Raw genomic sequence first — 15,180 nt, forward strand, 5'->3', positions numbered from 1 at the left:
TTTTTTCCCAGATCAGATACCTTTTTCAGCAGCTGAAGGTGATATTTCATCTTCTGTTTTAATTCTTTATTGTTCCAATGAGTAGTCAACATTCCAAGAGTAAACTTAAATTGCTTTCAGCACTGTAGTATCAGCAGGTTTTCAGAAATTTTGTGACTTTTTTCATAGCTTGACTAGGTACATGAGGTATTCAGAAGCAGGTCTGACACACTTCAGCTGCTGGGGAAGTCACCCTGAGGGTGACTGCATGGGTGCGGTGTACTCCCACTGTCGGTGTGTGCCTCCTCTTCCAGTTTGTGTTCCTGTTCTGCTGTACGGTTGTACTGGGTTTGTTGCTGGTGTGCCTGCCCGAGTGCTCAGCACAGGAGGGGAACAACAGTTGGAAGGATTTTACTGAGGTTATAAAGTTTGGGCCACTACCCCAAAGTCAGAGCTGACTCCAGGAGTATTCTTCCTCTCAAAAACAATTAGGCAAGTGTAATAAAGTAACAGGAAAAATGGTGATCCCAATTCAGTTCTGGTACAATTGCATTCAGAGCCATGAAGTTTCTTCATATAACTGGGACTGAACAAGCCTCAGTAGATAAGAGGATAGACTCAAAAATCAGATTAGCACAAGAACAAGGAAAGGATCAATGTGATCAGCAAGGATTTGTTCTAGCTTGAGCAAACTTTTGTTTTTAATGTCCATGTGAGGCTTAGAGTCCTGGTTTGTGAGACAAAGGTCTTGTCTTTCAAAAGCAGAAGAGCTGCTTTTCTTTATCAAGCAATAGTATCAACAATAGTTTCTTATTGAGAAATAATAAATATATAATCTAAATTAATTTATCATCTAAACCATATATTTAAAATAATTAATTTGTAATGAAATTATCTATAACAAGAGTTTGTGAGGTTAAAAGTGCTTGATTCTTGAAAACAATTTTATTTTAAAGCCTAGGTCCAATCTACAGCCCTCACAGTCATTTGTGCAGGTAGGAAAATGTGCTATTGCATACAAGTCAGGATTGCAAAACTGAGTTTGTCCTTGTAGAAGCATTGCAAATATGGAAAATTATTTCAATGCTTGTAATTACTTCAAGATTAGTCACTCCATAATTAAAAAGGGAAAAGTTAAGCTTTTATCCATAGTTTTTCTAGTAAAGAATTACAAGCCGTAAGTAAAATAAATTGAGTTACAGTTGAAGTTGTTATCAACAGGTCTTGTGACTGCATTCTCTGGTACATACAAACTAATTGCAGCTAAGACCCTTACAGGAATCTCATGTTGGCAGCTTGTCAGCTGTGATATCTTCTACTTGTGGTCACTAGATTTTAGTTGTGAGGTGCTGAGCACCTTCTATGGATTCCTCAGCAATCCCAGCTATGTGTCAGAGTAGCTGAAGGAGTTTGCTCTCTTGCATGATGGGATTCGTAATGATAACAACGTTCTGGCTATTTTGTGAGCTGAGGAACTGAAAAGGACCTCTGTTGACAACTACCACTACATTTCTTAATCTCTCTGACTTAATTTTTTTATTTCTGTGTCAGTTTGCAGCTGTAGACATCTCTCAGGGAAAAGTCTGGAATGTATTTTCATTAATGGTCCAATTTTCCAAGTGCTTTTTTTTTAACTCATTACATCTGCATCCATGATAGCTTTTTATGTACAGTACTGCTATTAAGCTTCACGAAAATAAGTAAAGCAATGTGAGAAACATTAGCAAACATTAATGCTTAAACTTAAGAGTTTCACCTTCTTTTCATTATGTATGTTGTTATAGGTATAATAATGATAATAATAAAAACCACATGATGTTGAAAAATACACTCATCAAAGAAGGGCTATAAACCAATGGGAATTATAAATGCCTAATGCCAGTTGCAGCTATTTTGTTGTGACTGATGTCTCAGTATTTTATAGGCAGTCATGAGGCTGCTGTCCATATATCACAGATTACAAGATTCAAATGCTAAATGGAAAGACCAGATTTTCTCTGTTTACCTTACATTAAGCTTCTGTGTCCATATAGCTATCAAACAGAGACTGAAATCTGTGAAGAATCTTATTTGCTTTCTTAATCTGAGTTAATCATCCTGGTCTCCCTTTAGAGTCAACAGAGAGAAATATGTTATCTTCAACTGGTAATTTGTCTCTTCCTCAAATAGGCACCTGGGATGTCAGATGACCTGCCCTTTCGAGGTTCCTGGTTTTGTCCCTGACAGTAGGGAAGCCTGGGGATGTTAGCCCAGGGGTACCTGTCTAACTTGTGGATATGGGCAGCTGGAGCAAACTCATTGCTCAAAAGGGAGAGATTTAACTTCTTTCTTTTACCCTCTTTTTCTTTTCACACCTTCACTGTTTTTTGTGTGGAAGTAGTTGGTCTGGCAGCTCTTAAGGTAACTTGGTGCTTGCTGTTCAGTGTTGCCTTTGTTTATGTCACAGAAAATGAGGTGTTCAAATCGTTTTACTTTTGCTGGATGGAAAAGTCTTTGTTGTGAAACTGGAATGGCTCCACAGGAATCTGTCCTCATGAGTGAGGAATGTGACAAAAGAAAAACAGTGTCAACTTTGCTCTCCCTCCTGATTTTTGGGCTTGCTCTTTTGATCGTCTGGCATGATATTAAAGAGGACACAGCACGGACTGATGACAAACAATGCAGTACCTCTTTAATCAGTTTGCACAGGACTTATTTAATCAGTTTTTGTGGCAGTCAAACAGTTATGGGTATTTGTGCAAAGTGGACATTTGTTATAATTAGTGTGATTATGCCAGTCCCAAGGAGTTCAACTAGGAATCCTGCCAAAATGTGTTGGGAATATGAAGTGTCCTTATTAATGTATTTATACATTTAGACAACCTGTTGGTAAGTGCAAACATTGTGTTTGACCCACCTGGCATTCCAACACAATATACTCAGTTGTAGCTTATGGGCACAGTACACAGGAGCAGACCAAAGCTGCTCTCACAGAATCGAAGTAGCTCAGTTTTTAATGTAGTTTGATCCCTGTGCTCTCTCTCATTGACTTTAAACAGTGGAAGATAAAAGGAGTAATTCCTGAGCCCCACTGCAGCAAAGAAGAAATCACCTTATGGTGTTTCCTTCTACTTGCATGTACTTGCACTGTACACCTGCAAAATACTCCTGTGTCTTTCTTCACTCTTCTGTGTGATTTCTTAAGTTATAATAGATTTTGCAACAGAACTTTTTTTTGTAATTCATTTTATCAGTTTTTGGGGAAGAGTGATCTAAATTAAACTTTTTTTTGCAAACTCATTCACTCTGTGGGTGTTCAGACACTGGCATTCAAATTAGTTTTTAGACTTACTAGTCCCTGTAGAGGCATACTTGTACTCTGCCCATACAAATATACATACATGCTGTAAATCAACAACATCTACTCTGTGCCTTTATTTTCTCTTTGCTCTTCATCTGAGCCAGAGCTTGTCCTTCATGATTTTTTTTTTTTTTTTTTTTTTTTGGATTGCAACACCACCAACCCTGTTCTCTTTTTGGCTGTTTTCTTTCCTTGACTGGAAAGATGTTGCCTGAGGCTTCCAGGTGTAAGTTTTGCTCCTTTTGTTGGAGGACCAAAATATAAGAAACAATTTATTGGGGGGGGAGGGAACCTTAAATCAGCACTGATAAAGAATTGAGCACAAGATCCTAGGGACTATCCTCCACAGGGCTGGCTGCTAGAAGACTGATCTCTCTCCCCATGACCACCACCTTCTGAAACCTGAACCACCACAACCACCATGCAGTCTTAGGCTGCCACTGAAAGGTTTCAGAGAAAAAAAAGAAATACCAATCAGCTGCCTCTCTTCTGTATCAGCCGCATTCAGAGGCAACTGTAATAGCTGCTTTGGGTAGGTGGGGCTGCCCCTGGCCTCCCTTGCCACAGTTTATAGCTCCCAGTGACACAGCTATTTCATGAAAGCCTGTCCCCTTCTCTTAATACTCCCCTTATTTAAAGAGTTATTTATTCTAACAGACTGCCCTGAGTCTCAGGGAGGCCTGACCAGCACATCCTCCAGCTGGAGTTACAAACACAACTTTAAGTGCTGAAGTTGATTCTTTGCTATATCTGGGACAGAGGATTTGGTTGTTCCACCTGTTCCCAATCTGCAATCTTTACTCCTTTATAGCCTGAAACTCAGAAATGTCATTATAGGTACTAATTACATTGCAAGAACCTGCCTCCTTGTTCCCAATCAATAGCACAAGGACTTAATTAAGTTCAGTTTGATTGTGATGGCATGCAGACTGCTGTAGCCCATTTACCTCCTGTAAGTGCAGAATTGTTCCATGCGTGCACTGGGGATGTATTGATGTATTTCTTCACTAGGGCTGATTTTTTATATTTGGCAGTATTTACCTACCTGCCACCAAGAAGCACCCTATTTTAAGTCCAACAAGCTGTTGGTTCAGCTTTGCTTTTGTAGTCACTCCTTCATCTGCCTCAGGGCAGCATTACTAAAAATACAGAAGATCTAAGAGCTTTCCTATTTTTTCCTTTCCTCTTTCTTCCCTCCTTCAGCATCTGTCTCTATTGTTGCCTGAAATTAAATTGCAACATAGTTTTGGATATAGGTTAAGATCACCATGGCTATTCAATTTTGTTTTCCACTGTGCCCCATTGACTTAGTCTACAACCCCTGTCACTTTTCAGGATTTTTTTTTCACAGGACCCTGTTCAGATTTGGGGAGCTTCCCTTACAGTTGTTTACAGTCTGAATGCGTGCATGAGCAATCACTCAAAGGAAGAAGAATGTTTCTCACTTGCAACTGCACTTTCTTTGATGTGTGATGTCTTTGTGGGTATTTATAACCCACCTCCTCTTTCCTTTTGCCTCAGTTCCATGTAAAAATTTTGTTTTCTGAGGCTGGGAGGACCTGTGGGTGTAGGGTGCCATCTGACCTGTTATACTCTGCTAGTATAAAGACAAGGCTGAATGAGGGAAAAAAGCATCCCTGCAGGAGGTGGTAAGACTAAGAAGAATCAGGTACAAAAGTTTAGATGTGTGCACTGTAGAAAAAGCCTGCATATGTACAACCTGTCTTTCAGGACTTCCACTTACCAGTCAGCAACCTTCCTTTAAATCTGGACACCTTTCAATTGTCCCTGATGATAATTCACCATACATTTTAGTCTAACACAAGGTAGGCTTCCATACTTTTTTACCATTTACTATATTGTATTACTAATGTATTTAGCTCTGTTTTGATTTTCCTGTAGTTTGCAAGAAGAAAAAAGACTTCTGGAAAATGAATATGAAAGAATTCCAAAACAAAGGGTAAGTACAAAACGTGAGAAAAGCCATATTTTATGTTCTGTCAGCTAACATATAAAAACATCAATGAAAATGTTTTCACAGTGTGTGGCTCTAGAGTTTATTTAAAATATGGGATAGATAGAAAAATCAAGAGGTAGATTTTGTACGAGAGGCTATATTATATCATTCAGCTTTGATAACATGGGCAAGCAATGAATAACTGATTCAGAAAAGATCTGGATTTTCTTAAGTTTACTCAAGAAAAATTTTTACTGCATTCAGCAAATGGATACTGCATGTAAAGATAGCTGCAAGTTTTTTGTTCTAGGATGTGAGTATGGAAAATACAGTTGCAGTCATAAATCCTGATAAATATATGTGGTTTTCTTGGAAATAAAATTCTGCTGGTTATTGATGGAAGAAACACACATCTGGTAAAAAATTATATTTCATACCTTGTAAAAAAATGTTATCGTCATTCAATGTTAATGATTCTGTAATATCACAAGCCTGCAAAATGTAAAAGGAAAAATAAAATTAATCTGATCTTTTACTTCATTTTTAAAGGAAGCAGATAAGAAAATTAAACAGTTGAAAGAAAATTGTGATGAGCTCTGCAAAGAAGTAATCCAAAGGAAAGCAGAAATTAATGCAATAAAGGAAGATGTTTCATCCAAGCAAAAGCTGATGTTAAGAGATAAAAAAGAAATGGAAAAGCTTCTGGAGAAGCAGGCTAACTTAAAAGTAACACAAAATTAATTGTGTGTATGTATATCTGTGTGTGTGTGTGTGCATGTATTTGTATCTGGGTACATGCTTTGTCCAAGGAAATGGTGAATCTTCTGGATGTTGTTTGTCATTCCAAATTCATGAGATGGCATTACATTATATATTACATCATTTTTCAATAGGCGTGAAACATGCTGCTGTGCCATATCCATTATTACTCCTTTAGGAAATAATAATAGTCATGGTTTTGATTAAAAAATGGTTTCTATAATGACGTTCGCTATGTTGTGTTATTGTAGGCTGCTCTAACATATGCTTAGATCCAAGTTAATACAGATTTATGCTGAGAATTAAAAAACATACCCAGGTCTTTGCTGCTTTCCTTTCCATGGTATAGATAACATAATCAGATGTATCAATAATATTCAAGCATAATTTTTATCTTGCAGATATAATGAAATCGTAAATATCAATGTTTAGTTTCAAAAGTAGCAGCTACAATTCCCTGGGACAGTCTCAAGTAATTAAAAAATATGTTTCCTGCCCATTTTCACAGCCGTTCTGGATGAGTATTACTTCTATGAAATCTCATAAGATTTTGAGGCTGTTAATCTAACCTTTCTGTTTTGTCACTAGGATGAGCTAGTTAAGATCCTTGGTGTTCCAGCACAACTCGGAAAAGAAACTGAGAAGATGAATCGGAGAAAAATGTATGCTTTTAATAAATAATTATATATACATAAATATGTTTGTATGACTTCTTTTCATCCATTTATTACAGAGATGATTGAGTATAGTTGTTGATTAAAATTAGGATCAACGTTTAAAAAAGCATCTATAATCCACTTAAAATCCATGCACTGTACTGAAAAATATAGTATATGCAGTGAAATATTGTAAATTTAAGTACAACAAAGGAAATTTTAGAACAAAGCTTGGTCAAAAATTGCTTAAACATCTTACTCTGCCGTGTTACTATATAGCAGATCTTAGTAGATTTTTAATGGAAAATAATGTTACCGTGTAATCTAGCAATTAGGCTTTTTTACAGTTTCTAGTCCTCCGTGATTGTATATTAGCTTATCTCTATTGGCCTCAGTGAAACTAGCAGCTTTCACAGCTAACGGTCTGGCCTGAGCTAAATAATAATTCTCCCTTGATACTTCTGTACCAGTTTTTTAGTCAGAGGTGCTTTGCTGTAAGCTCCTGATGTGAATTCTGGTCTCTAATATTTCAACAAGGAAAATGTAAGCCAGTAGCCAGCCTTTTCTTTCTCTCTTTTGTGTAGTTGGGTTTTTTCTCCCCTGAAGCATGACGTGCTGCTTTCTGTATGTGTAAAATCTGATTAGCACTGTGCAGTTTCAGCCAGGTCACTCACAGATCCCGGCAGTCCAATTGCCATCCAGATGAATGATGGTTTTTGTACCCTGTTCGGGCACAGGGTTACACTGAAGTTTTTGTGTCTCCTGCTTGCAGTCCCTATTTGTAATATAGAAATTTTTTTATTGTGTTAAATTTCTCAGTTTTAAAACTTGTATAATGGTTTTCTTCTACATTTTCCTCACTAGTCTGCTTAATGCAACTCTGCCATCATAAATATAAGAAGTTTTTCCTATAGCGTTACAGAGAAGCAATTTAAAAAAAACTAGTACATTGTGTAGATTGCTATTAATGAAGTATTTAAATAAGTCTTTATACTTGTGTTCTATCACAGAATGAACTAACCAGAGTTCCCAGTCTTGGGAATAATATTTAGAAGTGTCACACCCATGTACCTAGTAACGTTGACAGAAATCAGTTTACTAGAACTCTTTTTAATACTGTCATGGTGCTAAACTCCCTGTTAGTCCCATGGCTATCTGCAATTTTATTGTTGAACTGTATTGGCATTTGAAGATTTTCACCCTATGTAGTCTGCTTTCAAACATATAATGTAGATAGTTGTGGTGTTGAAATGATTTTGTGTGTCCATGAAAACTGGCAACTTACATTTTGCCATTTAAATAGGCATGAGGAAATGTTAACCCCTATTGTTTTGTTGAAATATATCCACAGTGATGCAGAGAAGAAGAAAGAAGCCCTTAATGACCAAATAGAAGAGTTGAATGGTACCCTGAAAGCCATTGAAAAAAGAATTGAAGAGATTTTGCAAGAAAGAGAAGATGTAATGAAGGATTTGGATGGGAAACAAATTTTGCTAGAAAGCAAAGAACGAGAATGCATTACTTTCACAAAACTACTAGAAATTAGCAGAGAGAAGGAATCAGCGGTCCTATCAGACAGGTTAGAGTAGTAGACATAAGCCATGTAGTATGAGTGAACAATTCTCTGTTCTCAAAGATTTATTTCTTTTTTCTGCTGTATTGCTTATGTTTTCAAGTTTTATGCCGCAACCAGTGCGGACTAGAAATTATCATCAGGCTTGTTTTTGACTTCAGAAATGTTTATATAAACTACTGGAATCTAGGCTCTGGCTTGAAGAAGAACATCAAAAAGCATAAGCATTTGATAAAATCCTGGGAGAGCGAAACTGGATTTCGCTCTGAAAGGGAAATCTTTTAGAAGGTTTCTCTCGCCAGTGAAAATATATTTTTTTCTGTGTAACCCACAGAAAGTAAATTGAACAAGAAAAAAAAATGTCAGTATTTTAATTTTCAAATGAGGATCATAGATTTCTGCAGCCATGTACTCCTGAATTTCAGTGGGGACTGGTTACTCATCTCTTCAACATTCCCTTGAATTATGAACACTTATATACTTGGTAAAGTAAAATAAACTGTTAGGTTGATTGCAAGATTCAAATGATTCCTTCTTTGCAGAGGAAGATGTATAGTTGTAATCATGGCCATATGCTCAGCAACAATGCTTTTACCTTTAAGTTTTGTATTAAAGGATAGTGGCACTTTAAATTGAAATGTTTGAGTGAAGTGAACATGTAAATATTCCCTCATACTAAAAAATATGTTTTCTTCTTATAAGTAATAGTTTCTCTGGAATTTTTAGCGTATTTAGAACAGACTGTGAGACCTCATTGACATCATTAGGAATGTTATCATTGATTAAAGTTATAAAAATGCTACCTTTTTAGGTAATTTGTGTCAGTAGTTTATGAGTTTATCTTGCTGCTCAGCCATAATGATGCAGTACTCAAAACCCATTACAATGATCATGCCTGTTTGCATGCATGCCTTGGTCAAGTTACCTATTTCTAAAATTCTGTGTCTATCTATCTAGAGAAGCTCTGGAAGATAATTTAAATAAATGTGTCTTGGAGAAAAAAAAGCAACATGATATCCTCATTCACAAGCAAACACAGAAAGATAGAGAACTGAAAAATTTAAAAAAGATGGAGTTACAACTGAATATGATTTATGATTCCTTGGAACAAGATAAGTCACAACATAGAAGACTCAAATTAGAGGTCTGTATGAATGCATTGATCATAAGGATTCTAAATTTTCTTCTAAGAAATCTGTCTATGAAATCTTTTGACTGGTCCTAAAAGGGAGAAGGGGAGAAGACTGTTTTAAGTCTTATGCACATAAAAGTGTCAAGAGTGTTGCTACAACAAAGAAACCTCTAGGTGCTCTGGCTGTAATAAACATACTGCATCAAGATATATTTGGACTATTCTTAAGAAATGGATTTTAGGTGGGAGCATCCTATCAAGGAGAACTGGGAGATTATATCGGCACTGTGATGTCATGTCTTCCTTTAAAGCACTGTGGAACTGTGGTCATTTATGAGCGAAATAATATAGCGACTTGCCCATTGGCATCAAAGAAATTTGTATCAGAAAAATAGAGCCAAGTACTCTCTGGTTCCCAAATGATGAAAAGATACATCTTTTTAAAATTTGAAGGTTTTTTGTACATTACTGTAAATAATTTATAATGTATTTAACATTATTCCAGGGGACAGGACACTAGCACTATATAAAGTTTGATATTAAATAATATGAAATAATTCCCTATGTTTTCTTTGTTTCCACTCAGATTTCACCTTCCTCATTTCCTCCCTGCATTAGTATTTCACCCATTCCTCTTCCCATACTGATTTTGCTCTTTCCGTTTTATTTGTGCCTTCTACTATGCTGATTTTAAAGGGCAGTCTCATTCTGCTTGTCTATTCAAAGCATTTCCTTTCTTTTCTCCTTCTATTTCTTTCTTAAAAATTTACTTTGTCTGTAACTTCTTCATATTCTCTTCCTCTCGTCACTAGTTGTTCCATTCTCTCTTTCTTAAGCTTTTCTCTTATACTAGCTCCTTGCTTAGTCTAAATTGTAAGTCAGTCTTATAAAATTAATCTTGCTTAGTCAGGTGAATATTTTTTCACAGGACTTGATGTTTCCTACCTTGACACAGTGTCCTTGAAATTTTTCTTGGTCCTTCTAAGCAATTCAGGGCAGAAGAAAGTTTTATTTACATCACTGTAAAGTTTTTAAAAATAACTATATGATATCAAAACTCATACATACTTAGCTTTGCTATTTAAACAACTCTAAACATTACTCAATAATATTTAATATTAATATAATACAAATTTTTTTCCGTCTCCCTTGGAATTCCTCCTGAATTCATGTCTATTAATTACCTAGTAATATAAGCCCACCTTGGAGGAGGGAGGAAAGCTCTATAACTACACAAAAAAGTTCTAGACTGAATTTCCTGAAATATTGATTAAAGGGCTGACTCATATTCCAGACTTTGATCTTAAAGCTCATATTGAGTTTCTGTTCAGTATCAGCTAAGAGAATCTGGGAAATGGTATTTTTTCCTGTGTTCCTATTGAAGAAATATTCCTGGATGGAGAACAACAATTGTTCAAAAACATGTAATGCTAAAATCAAATGCCATAACTCACTGACGGCTGTGGTTAGAGTTCACAGTCCTGGGGGAGATCCAAACCCAACCCAACCCCTTCACACTGTGAAAGGGCGAGACCTGTCATGAGACCCTTAAAAGTTAAGTTGCATTGCAAAGGATTCCTTCAGTGCTAATGCTAGGTTATCCTATAGGCTTGTATGTGTCTTGCAAGTAGCATCATCATGAGGAGTGAGGGAAAGGGAATGCCAGTAGAGATAGAAGTGGAATTCTAAGCAGTATTTTACTCCAGAAGTTGCAGGATGCTACCCTAATGCAAACAGGCCATGGCAATATAGTTGTTTTAGCCCATCCTCCCATGCTCTGTGTTTTCTTCGATTCCTTTCTTGGCTCTTTTAGAAGAGCAAATGTGAAATCACCGCTCCTCTGCAGCATGGTCAGTTCAAATGCAGTACTGGAGTACGAAAGACTAGAGTGGCAAGCTTGATTCTGCTTGGCTTTTGCTATCTTGAGACTATTTTAATTTGGAAGACTTGGGAGCACATCTAGGAAAAGTTAAAATATTTTAAGTAGTCAAAGTCTCTTTATATATAGCCAGATATACATTTATTCATTGTGATTCCAAGTGAAAGATCCAGAAGAATTAATTGCTACTATAAAAATGTGATTGCAGAAGCAGCAGTGCATCAGTGTGCTTCCCCAAATTTCTCTTACTTTAAATCACGTGCTAAGTGCGGAATGACTGGTTTGTAGAATAAGGAAATTACAGGAACACTTCCTTCAAATGTGTTTTTCTTCTAAGTAAGTTGTGAAAGGTCACCTATTGCTAAATACTGACATTCTGTGTGAAAGAGAACTGGCCGCCCCGGCTGTTGCCAGCCCCGAGCAGAACTGCTGTTCCTCTCCATGCACGCCTTCTCTTCAGTCAGGCCAACACAGAGACAGCCAAAAGTGCCTAAGTTTAGTCATGTCTTATGTGAACAAAAGTCCTTAATGGATTAAAGTTGTTTATATGAGCTTTCTACTTTTAGACTCTAGAATTTGATGGCATCTTTAGAATCCCATCTTGAAAATGTGGAAATGCCTACTTACAGACACTACAGGCTTTTACACAGCAGAAGTGGTAACGAATATATGCTCCACAGAAAAGCCGTGTTTGCTCCCTCCACAAGAGTGAAAGTAACTTGCTTAGAATAGGCTTTATTGACCTTTTAGCAAACCTAAGTCAAATCAAATCTCAGAGTTGGCAGCTGAAACCAAAGTAACTCCACACTTTGACCTTTACTGTGCCTCTTTTTTCCCTTTCCCTTAATGCAAGTGAACAACATCTGATTTTATAATATTATCACAGAAGTGAAAACCATAAGTGCAAAACATCTCATTATCTATATTGAAGTATAGTGTTTTGAACTCTAACATCTGGTTGAGATCTGAGAAAGATACCACAGGGTTGCGTGTATTATCTTTGAGTAGCTTCCAGATGTGTCGTTCAGTGTCATTTTTTCCCACCTGTATGAACTACAGATTTGCAATTACAGACAGGCAACATATGCCTGCATAGTTAGCCTGCTGTATTTATTTCTTTCTTACTTACAACCATAAAGAATTTTTAAGTGAAGTTAGTCACTGTAAGGCCAATACAACATTTTGCCTTCCAAGTTATATCATGCAAGTAGTTGTAGTGGGATTTTTCAGATATGTTTTAGTCAGAAGGTAGTTTCTAATGTGTCTTCCTTCACACACTTTGTTTTAAAATCTGATTGAATAAACAAATTTACCCATAATGTACAAGAAAAAATAGTACATAACTGTTTGTTTTGTTAGTTTTGACTTTATAGAGCCTAAGGAGGAAACAGGAAACTCCTACTTTAATAATGAAAAGCAAAAAATATGATGTCAAATCTACACAGATGTGAAATACTGATTGTATTAAAATCAGTGGTAGACCTATTTTTTTCCTTCAGTAAGGTCAGAATTTCACTCAGAAAATCCTCTGTGAATTTAGAAGGTGACATCTTTACATAGTCTCTCTTCGTGATTTTTGCTTTTTTAATGACAGTTTAGTTGCTGAAAAACATAACCCTTATAAATTCAGTACTTAAACTGGGCTTTGTGAAGTTTAGTGTTTATAGTTAAATTCTTAAAAGAAAAATTTGAGAAATTTGGATATGTTGCTGAGGAACTCTACTCAACGAAGAACTCTTGGACTAGCTATTGTAACAAGACAGAAAATTCATTTCTTAGTTTGTGTAACTACTTCAAATGGATTATCTGCAGTTTACATTTTTCACATCTTTTGTTTGCATCACTCAGTGTGCTTGGTTTATTTTTGTAGGCAGAAGCTATCCCTAAAAATAATGGAGTATTATTAGAAAGACGACAAGAACTGCAGAAGGAAATCGAAATGACCAAGAGAAGTTTAGCTGAACAGGTGCTGAGTTCTGCTTTCTCATACTTTTTCACTATAACAATTGGTTTTCAATCATGAGAATAAAGGGACTGTTTGAAGAAAAAATAATGGGAGTTTCTAGCTGCAGCTTTCTGGTGAGAAAACGTGCGATAATACTTGTTCAATTTTAAAGACCACTTGTTTGTCATATTTAAAAAACATTTTTCATTGTTACTGGTCACATATTGGAAGGCAGAAAGCAAATCTACTTTCTAGGTTAAGCCTTTCTGAATATCATTAAGGACATTACAACTAGAAATCTGATGGGTATAAATTTCCTTTGGATATGGCACAGTGTCTTGTTGAAACAAGGGCAATTCAGCATTTGTACATTATCATTTTTCATCTTCAGAGTTTTGTCATTTGTGGATGTCTGTCTGTACTCGGCACAGCCATATATAGTGTGGAAATGCAGATGTCTTGATTATGAGAGTATTAGTACTTGCCACTATATAAATGACTTTATAAGAAGCAATATATTTCAGACATACCTTCTTCTTAAGATCATACCTCCTTATCTTCTTTCCCTTATATCTATTTTCTTTTTGTGCTGTCTTTGAATTTGTTAGCATTATCAGGTGGGATTCAGCTTGTGTTTGAATACATGCACGTTCAGTATCTACATGTCACTATTTGGATATGGGATATGTATCTAATGTGCCACGATAGCCAATAACAATCTAGTCACGTAGTCAGTGGAGCCTAGGAAGCCATCCGTTCGCCTCCTCCTAACGAGGTTAGGTTAGCCTACACTGGGTAGAACAAATAGCTCTTTAGAGTTCACTGGCTGTATTGACTCAATCTCCAACAACTCTAGGCATCTGGATACTCTGTTTTAAATGTCTAAATTTGGTCTCTTAATGTGAAAGCTCAGTGTCATCCATTGTGTAGTATGGACATGTCAAGACCTGACAGTAAGCTTATTTAAAAATTATATGGCCATAAGGAACCATTCTGCCCAATGGGCCATAGCTGAAAGACATGCTAGATTGAGGAACAGAAATGCTTCTTGGTGATAAAATATTCTGACATGTTATTATATGGATTGTGCATGGTGTTTCAGCTGATATTTTAAAGCAGTGTTTTATTTTTTTTTTAATCCATGTAGTCTGTATATGTGCGTACTTTGCAGATAAACCCAAAGTATTTTCAACTTCGGGTTTGCCAACACTGATGCATCAATGCATAAGGAATTGAATTTCATTTTCTTTAGGAAATGATGTCAGACATGGATGCCCACATCTTAGAAGAATGTATTGCTGAAGAAGGCCGGCTTTTCAAAGAGCAGGAAAAATGTAGAGATGAGTTATCCAGACTTGCACATCTGACTTGGCTCAAAGTTGAAGAGAGGGAACAGAAATCTAGGGATGTTCAGAAAGCCCAGGTAAAAAATTATCTCATATAATTGGAAGACTCTTCTAAAGTGAAAGCTGGTATATGAAGAAATTAAATTACTAGTGAGGAGAGCCTTATGGACTGTCATCTCCCACTTTACTTTGAAGTTCCATCACAACATGGGAAGCTCACAATATTGTGTTGTTTCATTGGCAATTTATGGTGCAGTGCAATAGTATATTAAAATATCATGCCACAATTGAAAAAAGGTATTTGAAAGGACATTTTCTTTCAAGCCTATGGAATAAAGAGGCAGAAAAGCAGATAGCCTCAACTGAGATTCTCAGAAGTACAACTATATGTTTTATTTTACAAATATATGGCCATTCAAAGATAAACAGAACTGCTACTCATTCCAAGGAGAGGCAGCAATTTTTATTTTCCTGACACATTTCCAAGTGTAAATTGTTATAGTAATGTGAAGAAAGATGGAAAGAAAACTTTTCCTACGGTCACAGAAACTCGGACTAGTCATTGGGTTTGCTGCCTGCAGTTTGCTGGCATTATAATATCATATATGTGCTGT

The 15,180-nt window shown here is 36.3% G+C and overlaps 1 protein-coding gene across 1 annotated transcript in view; it reads left to right on the forward strand.

Moving 5' to 3' along the window:
- The window catches only part of CCDC146 (coiled-coil domain containing 146), a 68,760-nt gene that overhangs the window by 36,547 nt on the left and 17,033 nt on the right, over nt 1–15,180 (forward strand). Inside the window, exons 4-10 of the mRNA XM_050907721.1 lie at nt 5,222–5,283; nt 5,833–6,002; nt 6,624–6,697; nt 8,043–8,270; nt 9,222–9,408; nt 13,146–13,241; nt 14,473–14,643. Of these exons, the coding sequence (XP_050763678.1) occupies nt 5,222–5,283; nt 5,833–6,002; nt 6,624–6,697; nt 8,043–8,270; nt 9,222–9,408; nt 13,146–13,241; nt 14,473–14,643 (988 nt within the window). The remainder of the gene's footprint in view (nt 1–5,221; nt 5,284–5,832; nt 6,003–6,623; nt 6,698–8,042; nt 8,271–9,221; nt 9,409–13,145; nt 13,242–14,472; nt 14,644–15,180) is intronic.

Source organism: Gymnogyps californianus, chromosome 1, assembly GCF_018139145.2.
Source record: "Gymnogyps californianus isolate 813 chromosome 1, ASM1813914v2, whole genome shotgun sequence".
NCBI lineage: Eukaryota > Metazoa > Chordata > Aves > Accipitriformes > Cathartidae > Gymnogyps > Gymnogyps californianus.